Here is a 24464-nt window from a genome sequence, read left to right on the forward strand (position 1 = left end):
TATATTGCTCCACAGTGGAAACTCAGTGATACTGTCCCCATTGCAATCACGACAGTCGATGTAATTGGGTCTACTCAGGAACGTCTAGGGGTCGTGTGATGTGGAGTTCCATGTACAACAATGGCCTTTGAACGGTGAGCTCCGAAACACTTGTGCCTGCACCAGCATTTTACTGTGTCGTCAGATCTGCCACTGATCTCTGCCTATCCTGGATTACATAGTGGGGGATCCTCCGACCTCGACGTTATGTGATGAGACGAGGTCGTCCAATAGCTTATGGCCTACTCGTTATTTAACTATCCTTCAACGACTTTCAATAGGTGCTCACGACAGTCGTACACCAACAGGCAACCAGATTCGCCGTTTCAGAGATCCTCGCTTCCAGCCGCAGCGCCACAACAATGTGCCCTTTGTCAAAACCGCTTAGGCCGGTATTACACTATCAAATTTCTTTGTCAAATATCTTTGTCCAATATCTTTGTGAAAGATATTTGATGGTGTAATAGAGAACTCTGTCAAATGTCGTCCAATATTTTATCAAATCTAGGGCCTCGCTGTACATTTTATCAAAGAAGTCGCTTGTCTTCTGTTCACTGCAATATGACATGTTACCACATGCTACATCTGTCGTCTGTAGTGTTTTAAACTTTTAATAAACATTGCCGGTAAATACAATTGGTGTATGCCGACAACTACAAAATTAATAGAGATATATGAAGCTGATGAGGCGCTTTACAACGTGAGGTACGCTGAATACAAAAATAGATTAAGAAGATTGGAGACCTAATCTAATCTAACCCAAACCTCTCCTGTATCAAAGAATCTGAGTGTTACAGTGAGCCTGTCTTCTGCAGATGTAGCAGTTCTTAAGTGAATATTGTGCTTTGTGATATGAGGATACACTTCATTGACGACATACAGAAATGTATGCTCATCCACTCTTAAGTAACTGATGTACGACTTGACGTCCTCCACTATAAGATCACGTAACAAGTTTTGTTGAATGCTTTTATCGTGTCGTCGTAAAACCCACGGCTGTCCGCAGCTCGTGGTCGTGCGGTAGCGTTCTCACTTCCCGCGCCCGGGTTCCCGGGTTCGATTCCCGGCGGGGTCAGGGATTGTCTCTGACTCGTGATGACTGGGTGTTGTGTGATGTCCTTAGGTTGGATAGGTTTGAGTAGTTTTAAGTTCTTTAAGTTCTAGGGGACTGATGACCATAGATGTTAAGTCCCATAGTGCTCAGAGCCATTTGAACCAAAACCCACGGCTTCACCCAGGTATGACTCCATTTTCCCCCGCTTCTCTTCCGCATGTGCACACAGTGCAATTGTGGTACATGCAACTGCTGCGGTTAATAACAAGTTGTTGTTGTCAGCCATCTTGAACTTTGACGAAAAATATGATGACAGTGTAACACCCCTTCTAGCGCTACGTCAAAGATCTTTGTCAAATATAATTGACGGAATATTTGATCACATCTTGGATCAAATCTTTGACAAAGAAATTTGATAGTGTAATACCGGCCTTATATACGTGGATTTCCGCATTTGCAGCCATATCTTCGCTATAATGACTGCCCATTCGTCTCTCTTCCGCTTACATTCTTTCCTTACTACGTCACGTGCCCGCAACACCTGCAGGGGGCATACATCCCCGCAGTGGGCTGTGGTCACCATGTTTTGGCTCATCAGTGTATATCTTCATCGATCTAAAGTTTTATCGATTGCGTTTTAAACGTTGCAGTTGCCCTGTGTGGAACAATTGTTCAGCTACCACATTCCTCGGTTTGTAAATTTGCAAAAATTAATAGTTAAATGCACGTACTTGTCTTACGTGACTTGTAGATACAAACGTGTTATGCTATTTGAAGGTAGGTGAAGCGCGTCTTAGCATAAATAAAGCTACATAAAAAAGTGTTGGGTTTCCGTTTTTCTTCAATTAACGGGTAATGTCATCCAAATTCATTTCTTTATGCCATCTTGCTTCTTTATGATACGAATAATGCGTGCTGGATGCACGTAATATGCAGTGATAATCACTATAACCGAGACCTGTGCTCACAACAACGGTTGCAAGCACACCATGGACTTTCCTCCTTGTGTGCCACGAATGTCTCATATTTTAATACTGACCCACACATTTTCTCCACGCTACAGTAGGCTTTCGTGTATCTTAATTTATGTGCACGAATGTTTTTGTAAATTGAGTTCATGGTTCAGAGTAGTTTCAGGGGTAAGACAATGCTGCAACCTGTCTCCACTGTTGTTCATATTATTTATGGATCATATGTTGAAAACAATAGACTAGCTGGGTGAGATTAAGATATGTGAACACAAAATAAGCAGTCTCGCATATGCGGATGACTTAGTTGTGACGGCAGATTGGATTGAAAGTTTACAAAGTAATATTCAGAGCTAGATCAGAAATGTAAGGACTATCGTATGAAGATTAGCATCTCCAAAACGAAAGTAATGTCAGTGGGAAAGAGATACAAATGGATTGAGTGCCAAATAGGAGGAACAAGGTTAGAACAGGTGGACGGTTTCAAGTACTTAGGATGCATATTCTCACAGGATGGCAATATATTGAAAGAACTGGAAGCGAGGTGTAGCAAAGCTAATGCAGTGAGCGCTCAGCTACGATCTACTCTCTTCTGCAAGAAGGAACTCAGTACCAAGTCTAAGTTATCTGTGCACCGTTCAATCTTTCGACCAACTTTGTTGTATGGGAGCGAAAGTTGGGTAGATTCAGGTTACCTTATCAATAAGGTTGAGGTTACGGAGATGAAAGTAGCTAGGATAATTGCAGGTACTAGTAGATGGGAACAATGGCAGGAGGGTGTCCACAATGAGGAAATCGAAGAAAAATTGGGAATGAACTCTATAGATGTAGCAGTCAGGGCGAACAGGCTTAGATGGTGGGGTCATGTAACACGCATTGGAGAAGCAAGGTTACCCAAGAGACTCATGGGTTCAGCAGTAGAGGGTAGGAGAAGTCGCGTTAGACCAAGGAGAAGGTACCTGGATTCGGTTAAGAATGATTTTGAAGTAATAGGCTTAACATCAGAAGAGGCACCAATGTTAGCACTGAATAGGGGATCATGGAGGAATTTTATAAGGGGGACTATGCTCCAGACTGAACGCTGAAAGGCATAATCAGTCTTAAATGATGATGATGATGATGATGAATGTTTTTGTATTTTTATCTGATTATTGTTTAATTATGTATCATTTTTTTCGTCTGTCAACATGTAATGTATCAAAGGACGACAACTGGATTGTGACTTAATCGTCACGATTTCATCTTCTAAAGCCCTCTGAAAGCGACGCGCTGCTGATCTCAATGCTGGCGGCGCGCTACCAGATGACGAAGGGCAGCCCCCGTCAGCGCCCTCCCACCGTTCCGACGCGGACCAGCCAGAGGCAGTTGGACGATATCGACGAGACGGTGGACCGACTGCGCATGCTGACCGCCTACTGCTCCACAGAGGCGCACTGCAGCGTCCAGAAAGCCGCGCGCCTTTGTATGGTGCAGCTGCGCGTTCTGGACGCCGACCGCAGCGACTGCCTCAGCGCAGAGAGGCTCAGGCGGGCAAGTCACTCTGCTGTTCTTAAAGCGAGGCGCTCAACATGAAGACATGCGGAAGCTGCACTCCTTTTATCTCCACAGCTTGTGGCGTTGACCCGAGCAACTAACCAGTAGTCAACCACGAGTCCTCATATAGGTAATCAGCAGACTAGAGCAGGTCGCGTCCAAACAGGCCCATTTTTTAACTCTTCTACACATTTACCTTCACCAACCGCTGCAGCCGAAGTGTTTTAATATCCGTTCACTCATTTTACGGTGAGAAAAGCTGGATGCCAATTTTGCTTTACCTCACGTTGCCTCGTAACCGTACTTCAGAGCGATATAGTTTTGTTCATTGTAGTTCATAGGTGTCTCCCCTTACCTATCTCGTAAGCTGACCCTTTCTCCTCCAGCCTTCCCTATTGTTCGATCTACCTATCTACACTACTGGTCATTAAAATTGCTACACCAAGAAGAAATGCAGATGATAAACGGGTATTCGTTGGACAAATATATTATACTAGAACTGACATGTGATTACACCTTCACGCAATTTGGGTGCATAGATCCTGACAAATCAGACCCAGAACAACCACCTCTGGCCGTAATAACGGCCTTGATACGCCTGGGCATTGAGTCAAATAGAGCTCGGACGGCGTGTACAAGTACAGCTGCCCATGCATCTTTAACACGATACCACAGTTCATCGAGAGTAGTGACTGCAGTATTGTGACAAACCAGTTGCTCCGCCACCATTGACCAGACATTTTCAGTTGATGAGAGATCTGGAGAATGTGCTGGCCAGGGAAGCAGTCGAACATTTTCTGTATCCAGAAAGGCCCGAACAGGACCTGCAACATGCGGTCGTGCATTATCCTGCTGAAATGGAGGGTTTCGCAGGGATCGAATGAAGGGTAGAGCCACGGGTCGTAACACATCTGAAATGTAACGTCCACTGTTCAAAGTGTAGTCAATGCGAACAAGAGGTGACCGAGACGTGTAACCAATGGCACCCCATACCATCACGCCGGGTGATACGCCAGTATGGTGATGAGGAATACACGCTTCCAGTGTGCTTTCACCGCGATGTCGCCTAACACGGATGCGACCGTCATGATGCTGTAAACAGAACCTGGATTCATCCGAAAATATGACGTTTTGCCATTCGTGCACCCAGGTTCGTCGTTGAGTACACCATCGCAGGCGCTCCTGTCTGTGATGCAGCGTCAAGGGTAACAGCAGCCATGGTCTACGATCTGATAGTCCATGCTGCTGCAACCGTCGTCGAACTGTTCGTGCAGATGGTTGTCGTCTTGCAAACGTCCCCATCTGTTGACTCAGGGATCGAGACGTGGCTGCACGATCCGTGACAGCCATGCGGATAAGATGACTGTCATCTCGACTGCTAGTGATACGAGGGCGTTGGGATCCAGCGCGGCGTTCCGTATTACCCTCCTGAACCCACCGATTCCATATTCTGCTTACAGTCATTGGATCTCGACCAACGCGAGCAGCAATGTCGCGATACGATAAACCGCAATCGCGATAAGCTACAATCCGACCTTTATCAAAGTCGGTTGGTTGTTGGTTGTTTTTGGGGAAGGAGACCAGACAGCGAGGTCATCGGTCTCATCGGATTAGGGAAGGACGGGGAAGGAAGTCGGCCGTGCCCTTTGAAAGGGACCATCCCGGCATTTGCCTGTAGCGATTTAGGGATATCACGGAAAACCTAAATCAGGATGGCCGGACGCGGGATTGAACCGTCGTCCATCAAAGTCGGAAACGTGATGGTACGCATTTCTTCTCCTTACACGAGGCATCACAACAACGTCTCACCAGGCAACGCCGATCCACTACTGTTTGTGTATGAGAAATCGGTTGGAAACTTTCCTCATGTCAGCACGGTTGTAAGTGTCGCCACCGCCGCCAACCTTGAGTGAATGCTCTGAAAAGCTAATCATTTGCATATCACAGCATCTTCTTCCTGTCGGTTAAATTTCGCGTCTGTATCACGTCATCTTCGTGGTGTAGCAATTTTAACGGCCAATAGTGTATCTACCTACCAGATGTCTATAATTAAAGTGCAGCTATTCACAGAGTTCCAGAGTGGGCTGTAATTATTGTATGACAGCGAAACTTGGTAAATATTCTAATATGTTAATGCGAAGCCGATTTATGAGGAAGATGTTAGTTCAAATATTTGGATACAGGTGGAAATCTGGATCTGTGAATACGAGAAAGATGTACTTCGATTATAACCACCTGGTATATATATATATGTAGCCGGCCGCTGTGGCCGAGCCGTTCTAGGTACTTCAGTCCGGAACTGCGCCGCTGCTGCGGGTGCAGGTTCGAATCCTGCCTCGGGCATGGATGTGTGTGCTGTCCTTAGGTTACTTAGGTTTAAGTAATTCTAAGTATAGGGGACTGATGACCTCAGATGTTAAATCCCATAGCGCTTAGAGCCATTTGAACCATCTGTCTAAGTACAGACCAGTTTCCTACCCTTTGCCTCCTCGTTTCCCTATCAGTCTCTCTATCTCTCTCTCCCTTTTTCTTTTCTCTGTACAAACCACTTTACAACATGATGCGCACTGCAATACTGTAATAATGGTGGTATTTTTCACTTTTTTTGTCGTGAATTGATAAAATTGAAACAGCAGAAGTGGAAAGTGCCACCTTCTTTTAATAAATTCATTGTTGTCGTACCCGCTGTGAAGAAAACACATGAAACTGTCTCCGAACTATCTTCGGTCACAATCGAAATATTATTTCCATAGGTGTTTGTAGCCCGCGGACAAGCTATTCACTTCTAGCGTTTTTCGACGCGGCTAACTGTTGAAAGTTGAGTTTGCAGTTCACTCTTCATATAGTCAGACATCCTCATACCTCCTCAAAATACTGTTGTAAGGGGAATTGAAATAAAAATGAGGCAGGTGGAAAAACAACAACTAACCTGTTCATTACTTAAAAAGTAATCGCGACAGCTGTTAACATATTTGTCCCACTATGAGACAATGAGGCAAGACGGTCAATGCCTTCACCGAAAGATGTTCGTGTTTGCTTTCAGAACCGTGATAGTACCCAGGCATGCACCTCGTCGTCCAAAACAAATCGCCAACCACGAATATCTTTCCTCGGGGCTCCAGAAATTTGGAAATCGGAAGGGGGAAGATCGAGACGTTGTGGAGGATGTGTAAGGGCTTCCCAGTGAAAGTCCTGCACCGTAGTCGAAACACGCACGCCAGCTCCGGGAAAGTCATGGTGACCTTTTTCTTGAACTGCAATGGCCCACTGCTCATTTAGTTTCAAAGACAGGATGCCATAACTAACGCACAGCGATACGTAGGCACTTTGCAAAAACTGAACTGCTCCATCAAGTCCAAATACCCACGAATGTCGACGGATGGCATCATTCTGTTGCAGGAAATACCCACACCCATGTTGGCAAACTTGTTTAATCGCGTTGATTAAGAATGTATCTGCATTTCTCTCCTTTACTCTAATGTCTGTGGATCGTCTTTTATGTTTGTCGAACTTGATGCGTCACAACCGAGGCAACTATTAGACTGGTTTACGCTCTTACAGAATGTCTGCCTGGTCGCTTTAGATCAGGCCGTGGCGTAAGTGAGTAGGCTTTACCTGAGCGTGTGTTATCTTAAATACAAACCTGGGGATGTGAACTGACAACCTAAATGTGCTACTAAGCTGAAATCCACATCACTTACATGAAATTGAAAGGAATCCTGTGTGTTTGGAGTTGGTTGTTGATTTGGGGGAGGGGACCAAACGGCGAGTTCATCGGTCCATCGGATTAGGGAAGGATTGGGAAGGAAGCCGGCTGTGCCCTTTCAAAGGAACCATCCCGGCATTTGCCTGAAGCGATTTAGGGAAATCACGGGAAACCTAAATCAGTGTGGCCGGGCGCGGCTTTTAGCCGTCGTCTTCCCGAATGCGTGTCCAGTGTGCTAACCACTGCACCAAAAAAAAAAAAAAAATGGCTCTGAGCACTATGGGACTTAACATCTATGGTCATCAGTCCCCTAGAACTTAGAACTACTTAAACCTAACTAACCTAAGGACATCACACACATCCATGCCCGAGGCAGGATTCGAACCTGCGACCGTAGCAGTCGCGCGGCTCCGGACTGAGCGCCTAGAACCGCTAGACCACCGCGGCCGGCCCACTGCACCATCTCGCTCGATCTGTGTGTGTGTGTGTGTGTGTGTGTGTGTGTGTGTGTGTGTGTGTGTGTGTGTGTGTGTGTAAATTGATCTCATTCATAAGCAAATAAATAAGCAAACCAATAATTTCACGTTCAATAAACTTGGTCAGTGCGAACTATTTGGAAAAAAAACGTAACTGTAGAGAAAAAACTGTAATGTCTATCTGTATAAGAACGTAACCTGAAGCACTACACTGACATATGGCCTTGGTAAATTCAAGAAACTGATAGAACATACATTGCGCAAAGGAAATGAAGCAATCATGTATTGTGAATCTCACATGCAAAATGAAGTACTGGCAGAAACAGCAACACTGCAAGGCTCAACAATAGATAAAAAAATACTGCTAAAAACTAACTACAGTTGGTCCAGGGAAATTGGGTTCATAATCTTGACACGGATTGCCAATGTAACACATGACTCAACCCTTAAGTATTGATGTTTCAGTTAGGAAGGAACTTTTCAAAGAAAATAATTATAAGCTCTAATATGAAAATTCATTTATCTAATAACTTTCATGGTACAGTAAATTAACTCAGAAAATTAATCAGTGTTATACTAGATTATTCATGCTAGTTTTGCCAGTCCTGTAGATATAAGAACTACACTGCAAATGATGTGCCTTGAATATTTTAGGTCAAAGTACTAGCAATTCCCTTGATTTAACAGCAACTAGTTCAGATAATTATAATTCTGTTTTCTTTCTCTGTACGGAGCAGGCAATAGAAGCCGACGTGGATAAAGGATTCGTGCCGTTCTATGTGGTGGCTACGATTGGCACGTACGCGACGGCTGCTTCGGACAACTTGAAGTCAATCGGCGCCGTCTGCCAAGAGTACCCAACCATTTGGTTGCACGTGGACGCCTCGTACGGCGGCAACGCGCTGCTTTGTCCCGAGATGCGCCACCTCAGCCTGGGGATCGAATACGCCAATTCCATCAGCGTGTGCCCCGAGAAGTGGGCGCTCGTCAACCACGACTGCACGTGCTTCTGGACGAGCGACTACCTGCGGCTGATCGAGGGCCTCGTCGTCAACCCGACGTACCTGCAGTACGAGCAGCAGAACGAAAGCATCGACTACCGCCACTGGGGGGTGCCACTGTCTCGCCGCTTCCGAGCCCTCAAGCTGTGGTTCACCCTACGCAGCTACGGGCTGCACAACCTACAGAAGCACATCCGTAACCACTGCCTGCTGGCGGAGCGCTTCAGGGCATTCGTCAACAGCGACCGCCGCCTGCAGCTAATGAACCTCGTCGAGGTGAGTTGCACACTGTGTGCCGAGTCCAATGTTACGTTACTTCCCTCTCTCGCACAAGGCAAAACCTCTGATAAGACTTCTATTGTTGTCTGAGTATCCGGTAGGGATCAAGAGCTACGTTTTCTCTCATCTCAAACGTACCTCAGAAAGCTCATCTTATGTGACTCCCTTGTCTCACATTTACATACAAACTGCGCAAACCACCATAATCTGCATGGTGGAGGCTACCTTGTACCACTATTAATCATTCGTTTGCTGCTCCACTCCCAAATAGCCATAATTTCTCTTACTTGCCTCCGTACACCTTATAGAAAATGTACACTCTTTGACATAAAACCAGGCCGGCGGCTGGACGCCAAGAACTCTAACAAGGAACCCCTTGAGTGCGAAGTAGGCTCAAATGTTTCAAATGGTTCTGAGCGCTATGGGACTTAACATATGAGTTCATCAGTCCCCTATAACTTAGAACTACCTAAACCTAACTAACCTAGGGGCATCACACACATCCACGCCCGAGGCAGGATTCGAACCTGCGACCGTAGCAGTTGCGCGGTTCCGGACTGTAGCGCCTAGAACCACTCGGCAACCGCGGCCGGCAGTGCGAGGTAGGAAAAGGACAGTGATGTTCACAGTATTCGACGCACCACGTATTGTCTACCATGCGATCACAATATTGGCTGATAAATGCAACGTGGAACGGGACTGCAGGTATTCAGAGGTGAGAACAGCATGAAGCTACAAAGTCCAGTCAAACTGCTTAGTTGACGAGTAACTCGAGGCCAGCCGGGGTGGCCGAGCGGTTCTAGGCGCTACAGTATGGAACCGCGCGACCGCTACGGTCGCACGTTCGAATCCTGCCTCGGCCATGGATGTGTGTGCTGTCCTTAGGTTAGTTAGGTTTAAATAGTTCTAATTTCTCGGGGACCGATGACCTTAGAAGTTAAGTCCCATAGTGCTCAGAGCCATTTGAACCATTTTTTTAATAACTCACAATAGTGCTACACTGCTAGTGATGTTGATACAAATCAGAGTGATGACAATGATAGACAGTGCTAACAATGCATTACGTCTAAAACAACAGCTGCCGGAGTTGACATTTCGTCAGTAAGGAATCCAAGGAATTTCGCAGAGAAACAAGTTTCAAATGAAATATTTGCGTTTCTGCAAGATGAGTCAGTGAAATGTGTAGTGTCTTATACGTTCGACTGTGAGGACAATGTACACTCTTTGACATAAAACTTGACCGGCGGCCGGCCGCTTCAGAGGCTAAGTCCGCGCCGATCGCGACATGGGACAAAAAAACTGGCCAACTCGCTAATTCTCTAAGTCTAGTTATCTGCACAATCTGGCAACACTGTAGACTGCGGCACTTCCTGGAGGAAAACTTGTCCCATGATAGAAAAGCTCTAGTCTGATTACGCCTGTGGTCTAGCGGTAGCGTGCGTTGTTTCTGTTCATAATGTCAGTGGATCGAGAGCAGCTGGCATAAAATATTTTTATAGCCTCTTCTGTCTGAATGCTGAAGACGTGAATGTAATGGTAGCGCAGATTCAATCTATTTCGCTTTGTGACACACCGATATCAAAATTTTATCCAGTAACGATTTTGCGGCAGATTTCCTGCAGACTGTACTCCTCTGGACGCCGTATGCGGCAAAGCTCCGGGATCCATTTGCTGGCTACTGGCAGCGGCCGTGGCGACAGCAGCGGCGCTGCACTCCCCCGTTCTTTATCGAAATTTCTACAATTTCCATTCACGCTCAAAAGCAACGGAGACAGACGCCCTGATTAGTAGGCGGGTATTATATTACATTAATCGGCAAGAGCTGAGTATGGCCCGAAATTAATTTTATAGACTGGGACGAAATTAAACCACCTCACTACATTCGATGATTTTATAAATGCTTCATACATCGTTTCTTTTCCTTTCAAACTCAATTATTTGTGCAACTTTTGGTCAATGTTTGGATGTTTTCGTCAAGCCAGAGTGAGCGTCTGTGGTGTAAAGTGTATTACAGTTCTTGTTTCATTCCTTATGGTAAGTCTATGCGATAAACTGTGTGAATACCTAGCAATGCATGCTCTGTAGCAGTGCAGGAACACTGCACATTTGGAGTTCCATGTATGGGTTCATGAAGTATTTATTGTTAATCGGAAGTGATAGTTAAGGTCATCAGATTTAAACCAGAAAAATTTGTCGTTTTGAAGGTTTCAGAGAACGGAAAGGAATTGCTAACGCCGGTGTTAGAAAACGTCTACAGTTAAATGCTATTGCAAAAATTTAGAAGAAGGGAACTACATTAATGAACATGTGCACTTCATAAACAACCTTCTGACATGTTAGACCTATATGACGAACAAAGCTCAAATTTATATCGTTGACAGTCGGTTTGAATCTTTTCAGGGTCTATTTTACAGTGAAGCACCTTGGAATTCGCAAAGCAGAAATCCATGATATTAACTTAATTTACTAAGTCGAAATCGGACGAAGATTGATGTTTAAAGGCATTCTTCAGATTTCGCATAAGAAATTTTTACTAGCAGTTTGCAACTCCATTAATTAAAATGGAAAATAAAAGGTTGTACTCAGCGGCTTCTACCGTGATTCGAACTGCTATGTCTTATAGTACAAGCACTGCAACGCACAAGGGAACCTCTAAGCTAACGACACACTGGCGGCCAGAGGCGGAATATAGTCACTGCGATGTTGCCTGAGCCTCAAAACGCAACCTTAAACACACGAACAGAGGAGGTGGAGATTACTGTTTTAACGTCCCGTCGACAACGATGTCATTAGAGACGGAGCACAAGCTCGGATTAGGGAAGGATGGGGAAGAAAATCGGCCGTGCCCTTCCTAAGGAACCATCCCGGCATTTGCCTGAAGCGATTTAGGGAAATCATTGAAAACCTAAATCAGGATGGCCGGGCGCGGGATTCCACAGTCGTCCTCCCGAATGCACACACAAACAGGTGTTACTTATGTGAAGAACGCCATTCTTGGAGTCCAGAAACTAAATATACTTTCTAATTGTGTCATCTTGCAGTGGATTATATCGTACGAGTCTTCGATGTGGAAAACGAATGTCAAGTGAATTTAACGAGGTAACGCCGACCTACACCCGGGAGTAAATGCACTATCAGAGTGTTGACAAATACTTGCTACGACGCTGCCATTTCTAGGCTCTCTGACGAGGCAGCTCTTCAGCGAAATGCTTGCCGTGATTCTCCGATACGGTTCTTCAGAGTGGAGACGCGCGCGCACGTTTGGTTTTTATGCGGCGTTCTCCCCTGATGGTTTCTGACGTCGCCTTCTGGGCTATGTATACATATGAGACATTCAATTATCAATAATCCAGAATGATACAAGTTTCAGCTTCCGGCGTGGAAGAAGGCTGTTGACGCCGACATTATATCATTTCAACGTAGGGAAAGCAAAACGGATCATTCAATGTTTCTCATTCAACATAAAGCATGTGAGATAATTTTCCGTAACGTTCATAATCATCTAAAAATACAAACGAAGTAAAAATACACCGGAAGCTTATTCGAATTGAATTCAGCTTCCGGCGTGGAAGAAGGCTGTTGACGCCGACATTATATCATTTCAACGTAGGGAAAGCAAAACGGATCATTCAATGTTTCTCATTCAACATAAAGCATGTGAGATAATTTTCCGTAACGTTCATAATCATCTAAAAATACAAACGAAGTAAAAATACACCGGAAGCTTATTCGAATTGAATATAACGCTTTGCACCTCGATGTCGAATTTGTCCACTTGCAATCTTTTGCAGCATACACATAGAATGTCCTGATTACCACGAGAATGAAGAAATATGTTGGTAAGGATGGAAGCAAGAAGAGACGCAGTCAACAAATATTCTATTCCTCATGGCATTCATTTCATTTGACACGTAAGAAGAGGTAAAGCGGGAATTTACTTTCGTTAACACGAAAGATATGCCGCACATATTGATAACGAGGAAGTCTGCGTCTTCATACGTTTCCTCCTTGAAATCTGTATGCTCTATTATATACTAAGTAGCCCGATCATTGTTTCAGTAATGTTACCCTCTTGTTTGACCCCGTAACGATGAACAGATTCCAAATGTATGTCTCCCTTCCTGGGTTGTTTTTTGTGTTTTATTGCTTGGAATTCCTGAAGCAGACCACTGTGCCTTCCCCCCTCGTGGGTTAGGTCTCAAAACTAAACCGCTTTGTATCCAATGGCATAATTTATTCAGATAGCATCAGCATAATACTATCAAACAAAGCCTTCCATTTACAGTTGCAGCACTCTAACCAGCACTGACCAAAGTGTAATCCACGGTCATGGTCCTAAATTACCAGCTGTCTGCTACTGTGGCAAAGTCCGTACTACACTGTCGATTCCGCAGCACCATTTTATCTGGTAACACTGTGTAGTTGCACAGTTGTGCTACCAGGTCTGTCCTCACACTGTCAACTTTATGTATCTCACTTCTCCTGTAGCGTAGATCACGAGGAGCCGAAGTAAATGAGTGTATTCTGCATGACGTAACATTCAGTATTCCCTTCTTTCATAGCCACTCTTCATGTGCATCGATACCAAATAGGAATGCGAAAACTCTTGCGAGTGAGAGAATGACAATAACAATCGTAACAAGAACAAGCAAATAATGAATGATGTTTATTCCAACGCAGAACGAGAATGGCTTTAAATATAAAAATCTGTATCTATATCTATATCCATATCTATTGATCTTTGAGTTGGCACAATGCAAATATATTCTTAGCATTTAGTTACTGAATTTAGTTCTGGATGTTTGCAGAGAAAAGGAAAAGTCGGTACTTCTCGCTAGTGTAATATAATGTGAACCAGCAACTACCCTTTCCTTAGAACACGACTGAAGCAGGTCCTCAAGTAGGTAGCAAGGCACTGCTGCATTTTGTTCCCTGACATTGCTCTGATGACGGTTAATGCAGATAGTTCCGATTATGAAATACAAAACGTATTGCAGGTTAGTTCCTAGGATAGTAACATTAAATTTGCGTTGTAGACGGCACATGAACGTGACGACTATCCATATTACTCATCCATATAAAAAGACAATATTTAGGGAATTTAGCAGGATTACTCAAAATGAATTCTGAAATTGGGTGACTGACTGCACAGGTGCTAAACGTCGTCAAGAGTATACGATGTCCTAATCGCATTAGGAATATGAAGATCGTCTTCGACAGCTCGCAACTTTCACATTGCTATCTCCACCCTACTCCAGACAGCCCTCGGTGGAGTTGCACGACGTTGCCGATGTTATGGAAGGCCTTCAAACGACAACAGACCACATATTGAAAAATACAAGCGAATTCTCTTGCAGCGTAAGCTTATTGTAATTAATCTAAAAATTATTGGAGAGGAACATTGTCCTATTCAAAAAAAGTAAAATGTTACACACTGTTGACGTCAATCGGACATTATCTATGTCCTGTCTTGTGTCCTACTCATATATAATATCAAGTGTACTATGAAAGTGATTATATATAATGGATGATAGGGTAATGCATTGATACCAGATGGTGGGGGCCGGCCGGTGTGGCCGTGCGGTTCTAGGCGCTTCAGTCTGGAACCGCGTGACCACTACGGTCGCAGGTTCGAATCCTGCCTCGGGCATGGATGTGAGTGATGTCCTTAGGTTAGTTAGGTTTAAGTAGTTCTAAGTTCTAGGGGACTGATGACCTTAGAAGTTAAGTCCCATAGTGCTCAGAGCCATTTGAACCATTTGAACTATTTAACACAAAATGACATTAAAAATTAAAGTTATTCACGAGCAGCTAGTTGAGAATATGTATGAACATTAAATGACACGACGAACTGAAATAATATGACGAAGAGTTCAGCGCTCACTGGGAATAGAGCCCCACACATATCGTTTTGACTACACACAAAGAGACGTCAGCTACCGAATTTTTCTCCACCAGCTGCTCAGAAGAGCATCTTGAACTTACAGTCATCTCGCAAATAGTTCTGTGTCTCACTGGGAGTTAAAAACGTCAGATATCGTTAGTGTTGACAACGAATGAAAATACATTAAAAATCAAAATTATTATCCACCAGCAGATAGGTGTTCTCATGATAGAGCTTGATAATACATAATTAAATCTTTAGTGCCGGGCCAGGATTCGATCCCATTCACGCGTAATATGTGAAGGTGTTGAGGAATCTGCAGTTTTGAACAAACAACAAATTGTAGCCGAGCTGTATTGCCACGAAGGGATCAAATTCCGCGTTAAGGGCGGTCTGAGTTGCATTCCCAGTTTAGAACCAATTTTATCGACATACAGAAGCTCAAATAAAAGATGGAATAAGTGTCCTGTGACCATACATAGCGTTTGTGTCGTCACTTGAAATAAATAACTAGTATAAGAAAGGTTACTGGTGATAGAGTTTCTACATGTCGCCACTCCAGACTTTATTGTGGTTCAACCTACCGCCTACTTGGTAAAGAAGGAATATCATCTTTAATGTGAATTTTCAGACCACGCAGCCATTATATCTCCTCACTTGGTGTAGCCAGGAGAGAATGGAATCTGTCTCTCCCTATCTAAAATCATTGACGGAAGTGGGAATCGAACCCAGCCCATAGGTATAACAACCTACCATCCGTCCAACAGACCACGAAATCCTCTTCTCTGCGAGTCATTTTTCTATCGTAACGCAGTTGCGCCACACTGGATGAGAATTCTGACACACAGGCTCCCTGTAGTAATTTGCAGCATGTTCAGTAAATTCATTTACTTGGTTGACCGAATCACCATGAACTAGCTGCCTCGGCTACCCAGTGCATACATTCGACTATTTTGTAATCACAGAAATAAAATCACGCAACTGCCATCTACACACAACTGCCAACAGTGTAGGATGCAGAAGTTTAAATAGGAAGTGTTCCTTTCCACTTGAGCTATTCTATTGCGCTATCTGTTACTAGAAAACGTCGTTCAGTCCAAAAGAAAAGCTGTAACTGTTTGTCTCTCAGAAGTCAAGACCTGGCCATATGCATAATCTCACAGTGCTGTGAAATCCAAAAGTTCTGGAGGAATAGTTACCGAGCTATGGAGCTGCTGTAGCTACGTGTCAGCTTGTAGCATAGATAAGATGTCGCGAGTTCGAATACATTCAGTGCTACATTTTTTAAAACGCAATTCTGCTCTCTGCTGAAGGTATCAATCTAATGGAACTTTGAACATAATTCCCTTCACTTCTCAACCCAAAGTAGTCGCATGTGGAAAAAGGGCTAACTACTGTGACATTTTGTTCTATTCAGGTTTAATAGACAGCAGGCAGCAGATGCATCTCGAAGATGTGCAGGGAGAGCGCATCGTGCCATAATATGTCAGAAAAGTATTTTCTATATTAGCCGTCGTGTGGTAGTGATATTTTATTCTTCTTCAAACTTTGTTTGACAGCTTTAACTCAGAACAAGTTTTCTACATGCATGTAATCAATAAACTGCATGTGCATTGTCAGACTGTCATAGGTAACATCTGAGAATTCGCATATATCGTTGATGATTAATTTCTCTCTCATGTTTACTATTGTTTTAACAACACTAAAGGAAACCTTACGAAAATTGTGCACTGTATTATAAGAAATGAAATAAAACTAACCATGGTAACCTTACGACGAAAGTATCTGTAAACAAGCATGCCACTATCGACACGAATTAGTAAAATACTACTCACTTAGATTTTGATTGGGTCTGTGTTTAATTGGCATGCTGTGTCATACTCAAGAGGTATGCAAATGTGGCATTTCATAAATATAGATACGTATTCCTAGAAACCCAAATTCGCTTGTCAGCAGCGGAAAGAGGCCTTACCTGTTGTGCAGCATTGTAAGTTTTTCAACATTGCACTATGAGCTGAAAGCATTTTCTTGCGATTTCCTTATTGATGTTTGATCTGACTGCTTGTAGCTCTTTCACAGAAGGGATAAAAACGTTACAGTCAGTGAGACTGGAACTGCGAACCGTAACAGACGCTTTTTCACAGCTCAGCACGTTACCACAGAGCTGGCGATGAGGTATGGGGCTTAGCTTCCTATTACGAGGGCAATAGTAACTAGAACTCGTAAACCGCAATTTGAATGTCGAGATTAGTTGCGGTTTCCACCTGCAACGACTTTCCTGGGCTGGAAATCGTAAATTTTCAATCTTTTGTTACCCTGCAAGCGATAATAACTCGGATTATTCAATGGAAATGACAGGTAAAATCAAGTGAACTTTGAGGCTTAATTCCGTGCACACCAGGAAGTAACTCGTCGATCACAGAGTTGCCAAACATACGTTGCCTTGTTGCCAAATCTCAGTTACAGTACCAGCAGGAAGAAGACGAACCGATGTGATCCTACAGCGGGCTGGGAAGTGACCATAGCTGGTGTCTCCAAGTCGCGGCTGCTACGGCCTGGAATACGTAATGCGTCTGATTCGCTTTCTGTAACTAGGTTTAGGGACTGGAGCGTAGTTACTAATAATACTCAGAACTGACTGCTAACTGAGCATTATAAATCAGTAACTCTCATTGTTGTTTTTATATTTCTTTCGTAAGTGTACTCAAAACTTAGAAAGTCATTCACAGGCGTATTCGTGCCTCGCCGATAGTCGAGCACAACATACAAATAAAAATAAAAAAGAATGTGTGTGTGTGTGTGTTTGTGAGAGAGAGAGAGAGAGAGAGAGAAATAAAAAGCAATGAGAGAGAGTGTAAAAAATTGTTGTAAAGAAATTGAATCAAGGTATTTAAAGAAATCTTTCATTAAAATGACACGTTCCATATCATTACGAAATGTCGTATTCATGATCTATGGAACAAGAGTTAATCTAATGTAATCTAATCTAATCTAATCACATCATATTGATGATTAGCCATGAAGAGTCATGAATTACCGAAATTTTGGCCAATACCAGTAACCAAATCTAAACTTGAAAATAAAAGACGACAGTTTTTGTAATAATCCGTGACTCCTATCAAGACCCTTTCGTCCCTGTTATCGAACCACGATAGATGTCTGATATACCTCCATTCTGAAGTAACAAAGTGTGCATGCATTTAAAGATGAAGTGCATGATGTGAAGTTCTGTGACGGAGATACGAACCCAACACGTAATCCGATTGTTAACTAAGAAAAATCAAATGTTACGTATCGGTTTTTCCTACGAGCCGCTAGGTGTCTGAATCTAAAATAAGGATACAAACTTTTGTGCCTAAGCGACAATCGAACTGCACACCTACCGTGCATCCACGAATATAGCTTAAGTTTCAGTTGCTTACTCATGAACAGTAAGATGTGTGCGTGTTTGACCAGAAATAACGACACCTGTTGCCATTGTTGGAAACACATGAACAGACATTGAAATTGCGCGTTAATTTTCACTAGCAGGTGGGTGTGCACTTGATAAAGCTAGAAATGAAATTATGAATATTTTTGTACTGGATCAGGTTTCAGGCCCACATACTTACCTTTGGAGGAGACCTAGAGAAGATTGCAGTCTTGGGAAAAGGAACGAAATGACTGAACCATACTGTTCCGAGAGATTCAGATCCTCCAAAGAGGAGATACGAATTCGAATCACAGTCCAGCACCAAATTTTTAAACGTCTCTAGTTCAATCAAGTACAAGTAAAATAAGAGCCCTGTCCCTTTAAATGGCTATCGGTTCATCAAATAAAATAAAATTTTCTAATGTAAGTAAGCTTACTGGCGACTGTATTTCTGTTTACCATGACTTCCGCTGTGTCATTTCCCAACGTAAACCGGCTCTGCCCAGTTGGTAATGAAGGAACGTGATGTTTAATGCGGATTCTGGATTATAACGTCTTTCTCTTGAGGTTACCAGAGGTAAAATAAATCTGTTTGTGCCTCTTAAAAGTAAATGCCTGAACCCAAGCATTGCACCTGTGATAGCTCGTTCCACCATACCATTGTGGCCACATTACCCAGCCCCAAGAGTGTGCTGTAACGGATGATGTGCTTAGCTTAAAAAATTAGTCACGGTGGAAAAAATGCGAGTCTATTAAATGGTCGAGTAGAAGCAAGCTTCTGACGCAGAGATTATGCTATTCTCATGTCATCAGGATGTAAAGACTCTTCTATGTATCATAGGCTGGATGTGAAGCCATTTTGATTTTTCACAAATTCAGCAAATTTCTTAGTTCGAGAAAATCCACTGTGAAGTGTGAAGTTGCCGGATAATTCGATTATTACTGTTATTATTAATATAATTATATATATAATTATATATAATTATAATATATAATTATATATAATTATATATAATTATTAATATAATTTTATTCAAACCGCTGCTGGAACACGACCGTAGTCTTCAGGTAAAACGCGAGACCAGCTAATATGACGTCTGGCGACTGAAAGCACATATCGACAAAATATTTATCGCCCCTTTCCTCTCGGTGCTGAAGCTATGAGTGTAATTCAAGCGAATCTACAATATCATATTAGCTGGCCTCGCGTTTTACCTCAAGACTACGGTCGTAGTCAAGAGTAATGTACTAAGACTGGAGTCAAGACTTCCTCTGGGAAGTGCCGCGGTCTACATGTTGCTAGATCGAGCATATTGGCAGACATAGAATTCTGAGAGGAGCACGACTGTATTGTCCACCTTACGTGAACGACTCGGCGGTCAATTTTTTGGTCTGAGACTGTATCTACAACACATATTGCACGCTGAAGACCCAGAAGAATTAAAAAAAAAAAGTAGTTTATGAGAGCAACGTTAACCATAGCGTTCGAAGTATTCATAGTGTGTGTAAACGCCTTCCAATGACCACTCAAGAAAGACAAGGATACACAGTCTAGCTCCAATATTATAAATATGCCTCAGTTTGTGGATGAACTCAGACTTAGGTTGATAATAATTGTGAAAATTTAGCAGCACTGTACCCATTGGTGTTAAACTCGTTTTCAACCAATGATTCCCACAGCTACAAGGATACTACTTGTGATACCTCTTAGACAAAATACTTAAGCAGTGTTATCAGACGAAAAGATCAACCTGACACAAACTGTGGGAAGTTTGTTTTACAACCTTCGTACCTGGATATTCAGCTTTTTCCTATTTGAGATATCTGTGATTGTTGCTGCTTAAGACGATTTAAGCAGAAACTAAATTCCCTCAGCTTCGACAATGTTTAACGAAATCGTCTTATTGGCACTAAATCGTGGTTTGTGAATTGGTTACCGGCCGTACTCTGCCGTATTTTCCCGGTTGGAAGGCAAAAGCTTACTGACAAATTTCACACAGAAATTACTGTTACAGTGTACTTATGGAGCCAAATGAGTGAATTGCGTATTTTCCGGTGAGAAAGAGCACTGGTAAACAGTCTTCACTACATTAGGTTATTTAAACTGGTGTCACTCTGAGCTAGAATTTATGGTCAGCGACTAAGTGTAAGGTCAACGTTTCGGATGCGAGTTTTGCGACTGTGAAATACTTTCCTACATTATAGAAGCGAATATTAAATTTGAACTAATATTGCGAAAATTTTGTACTTGGGCAGCTTAGAATCAAAATACTTCTGTTTATTTCAAAGGGAAACAATAGATTTTCTAAAACACTGTCTGTCATACACAACTTGAAACAGGTCATGTCGACCAAATCATGTGGAAGAACTAACAGCAACGTATATCGGAAGGCAGTAAGATCTCTTGCCTTTTGGTTTGTCAGTACTCGATAGCCATTTCTAGGCGAAAGTAAGTGAAGAAAGGCAGTGCGTTTTTGTTACCAAGTAACGTCTTCGTCAATTACTTTAGTTTTAAAGTAATCTACGAGTAATTGCTGGTGTTTGATATTAACATGAAAAGGATTCCGTAGACAGGGAAAGAACCTGTTCATGGGAAACTACATCTATAGTGACCAAAAGGCATTAAATGATGTTCAAGCACTTGTGTTACAGCAGCGGTATGAATAAAATGATATTAATAATAACAGTAATAATCGAATTATCCGGCAACTTCACACTTCACAGTGGATTTTCTCGAACTAAGAAATTTGCTGAATTTGTGAAAAATCAAAATGGCTTCACATCCAGCCTATGATGCCTAGAAGAGTCTTTACATCCTGATGACATGAGAATAGCATAATCTCTGCGTCAGAAGCTTGCTTCTACTCGACCATTTAATAGACTCGCATTTTTTCCACCGTGACTAATTTTGTAAGCTAAGCACATCATCCGTTACAGCACACTCTTGGGGCTGGGTAATGTGGCCACAATGGTATGGTGGAACGAGCTATCACAGGTGCAATGCGTGGGTTCAGGCATTTACTTTTAAGAGGCACAAACAGATTTATTTTACCTCTGGTAACCTCAAGAGAAAGACGTTATAATCCAGAATTCGCATTAAACATCATGTTCCTTCATTACCAACTGGGCAGAGCCGGTTTACGTTGGGAAATGACACAGCGGAAGTCATGGTAAACAGAAATACAGTCGCCAGTAAGCTTACTTACATTAGAAAATTTTATTTTATTTGATGAACCGATAGCCGTTTAAAGGGACAGGGCTCTTATTTTACTTGTACTTGATTGAACTAGAGACGTTTAAAAATTTGGTACTGGACTGTGATTCGAATTCGTATCTCCTCTTTGGAGTATCTGAATCTCTCGGAACAGTATAGTTCAGTCATTTCGTTCCTTTTCCCAAGACTGCAATCTTCTCTAGGTCTCCTCCGAAGGTAAGTATGTGGGTCTGAAACCTGATCCAGTTCAAAAATATTCATAATTTCATTTCTAGCTTTATCAAGTGCACACCCACCTGCTAGTGAAAATTAACGCGCAATTTCAATGTCTGTTCATGTGTTTCCAACAATGGCAACAGGTGTCGTTATTTCTGGTCAAACACGCACACATCTTACTGTTCATGAGTAAGCAACTGAAACTTAAGCTATATTCGTGGATGCACGGTAGGTGTGCAGTTCGATTGTCGCTTAGGCACAAAAGTTTGTATCCTTATTTTAGATTCAGACACCTAGCGGCTCGTAGGAAAAACCGATACGTAACATTTGATTTTTCTTAGTTAACAATCGGATTACGTGTTGGGTTCGTATCTCCGTCACAGAACTTCACATCATGCACTTCATCTTTAAATGCATGCACACTTTGTTACTTCAGAATGGAGGTATATCAGACATCTTTCGTGGTTCGATAACAGGGACGAAAGGGTCTTGATAGGAGTCACGGTTTATTACAAAAACTGTCGTCTTTTATTTTCAAGTTTAGATTTGGTTACTGGTATTGGCCAAAATTTCGGTAATTCATGACTCTTCATGGCTAATCATCAATATGATGTGATTAGATTAGATTAGATTACATTAGATTAACTCTTGTTCCATAGATCATGAATACGACATTTCGTAATGATATGGAACGTGTCATTTTAATGAAAGATTTCTTTAAATACCATGATTCAATTTCTTTACAACAATTTTTTACACTCTCTCTCATTGCTTTTTATTTCTCTCTCTCTCTCTCTCTCTCTCTCACAAACACACACACACACACACATTCTTTTTTATTTTTATTTGTATGTTGTGCTCGACTATCGGCGAGGCACGAAAACGCCTGTGAATGACTTTCTTAGTTTTGAGTACACTTACGAAAGAAATATAAAAACAACAATGAGAGTTACTGATTTATGATGCTCAGTTTGCAGTCAGTTCTGAGTATTATTAGTAACTACGCTCCAGTCCCTAAACCTAGTTACAGAAAGCGAATCAGACGCATTACGTATTCCAGGCCGTAGCAGCCGTGACTTGGAGACACCAGCTATGGTCACTTCCCAGACCGCTGTAGGATCACATCGGTTCGTCTTCTTCCTGCTGGTACTGTAACTGAGATTTGGCAACAAGGCAACGTATGTTTGGCAACTCTGTGATCGACGAGTTACTTCCTGGTGTGCACGGAATTAAGCCTCAAAGTTCACTTGATTTTACCTGTCATTTCCATTGAATAATCCGAGTTATTATCGCTTGCAGGGTAACAAAAGATTGAAAATTTACGGTTTCCAGCCCAGGAAAGTCGTTGCAGGTGGAAACCGCAACTAATCTCGACATTCAAATAGCGGTTTACGAGTTCTAGTTACTATTGCCCTCGTAATAGGAAGCTAAGCCCCATACCTCATCGCCAGCTCTGTGGTAACGTGCTGAGCTGTGAAAAAGCGTCTATTACGGTTCGCAGTTCCAGTCTCACTGACTGTAACGTTTTTATCCCTTCTGTGAAAGAGCTACAAGCAGTCAGATCAAACATCAATAAGGAAATCGCAAGAAAATGCTTTCAGCTCATAGTGCAATGTTGAAAAACTTACAATGCTGCACAACAGGTAAGGCCTCTTTCCGCTGCTGACAAGCGAATTTTGGGTTTCTAGGAATACGTAACTATATTTATGAAATGCCACATTTGCATACCTCTTGAGTATGACACAGCATACCAATTAAACACAGACCCAATCAAAATCTAAGTGAGTAGTATTTTACTAATTCGTGTCGATAGAGGCATGCTTGTTTACAGATACTTTCGTCGTAAGGTTACCATGGTTAGTTTTATTTCATTTCTTATAATACAGTGCACAATTTTCGTAAGGTTTCCTTTAGTGTTGTTAAAACAATAGTAAACGTGAGAGAGAAATTAATCATCAACGATATATGCGAATTCTCAGATGTTACCTATGACAGTCTGACAATGCACATGCAGTTTATTGATTACATGCATGTAGAAAACTTGTTCTGAGTTAAAGCTGTCAAACAAAGTTTGAAGAAGAATAAAATATCACTACCACACGACGGCTAATATAGAAAATACTTTTCTGACATATTATGGCACGATGCGCTCTCCATGCACATCTTCGAGATGCATCTGCTGCCTGCTGTCTATTAAACCTGAATAGAACAAAATGTCACAGTAGTTAGCCCTTTTTCCACATGCGACTACTTTGGGTTGAGAAGTGAAGGGAATTATGTTCAAAGTTCCATTAGATTGATACCTTCAGCAGAGAGCAGAATTGCGTTTTAAAAAATGTAGCACTGAATGTATTCGAACTCGCGACATCTTATCTATGCTACAAGCTGACACGTAGCTACAGCAGCTCCAGAGCTCGGTAACTATTCCTCCAGAACTTTTGGATTTCACAGCACTGTGAGATTATGCATATGGCCAGGTCTTGACTTCTGAGAGACAAACAGTTACAGCTTTTCTTTTGGACTGAACGACGTTTTCTAGTAACAGATAGCGCAATAGAATAGCTCAAGTGGAAAGGAACACTTCCTATTTAAACTTCTGCATCCTACACTGTTGGCAGTTGTGTGTAGATGGCAGTTGCGTGATTTTATTTCTGTGATTACAAAATAGTCGAATGTATGCAC

General features: G+C 42.4%; 1 protein-coding gene across 1 annotated transcript in view; it reads left to right on the forward strand.

Annotated features, from left to right (window-relative positions):
- Positions 1-3342: 3342 nt before the first annotated feature.
- LOC126474719 (tyrosine decarboxylase-like) overlaps positions 3343-24464 on the forward strand; it is a 122015-nt gene continuing 100893 nt past the window's right edge. Inside the window, exons 1-2 of the mRNA XM_050102197.1 lie at positions 3343-3591; positions 8514-9053. Of these exons, the coding sequence (XP_049958154.1) occupies positions 3343-3591; positions 8514-9053 (789 nt within the window). The remainder of the gene's footprint in view (positions 3592-8513; positions 9054-24464) is intronic.

This window comes from Schistocerca serialis, chromosome 4, assembly GCF_023864345.2.
Source record: "Schistocerca serialis cubense isolate TAMUIC-IGC-003099 chromosome 4, iqSchSeri2.2, whole genome shotgun sequence".
Taxonomy (NCBI): domain Eukaryota; kingdom Metazoa; phylum Arthropoda; class Insecta; order Orthoptera; family Acrididae; genus Schistocerca; species Schistocerca serialis.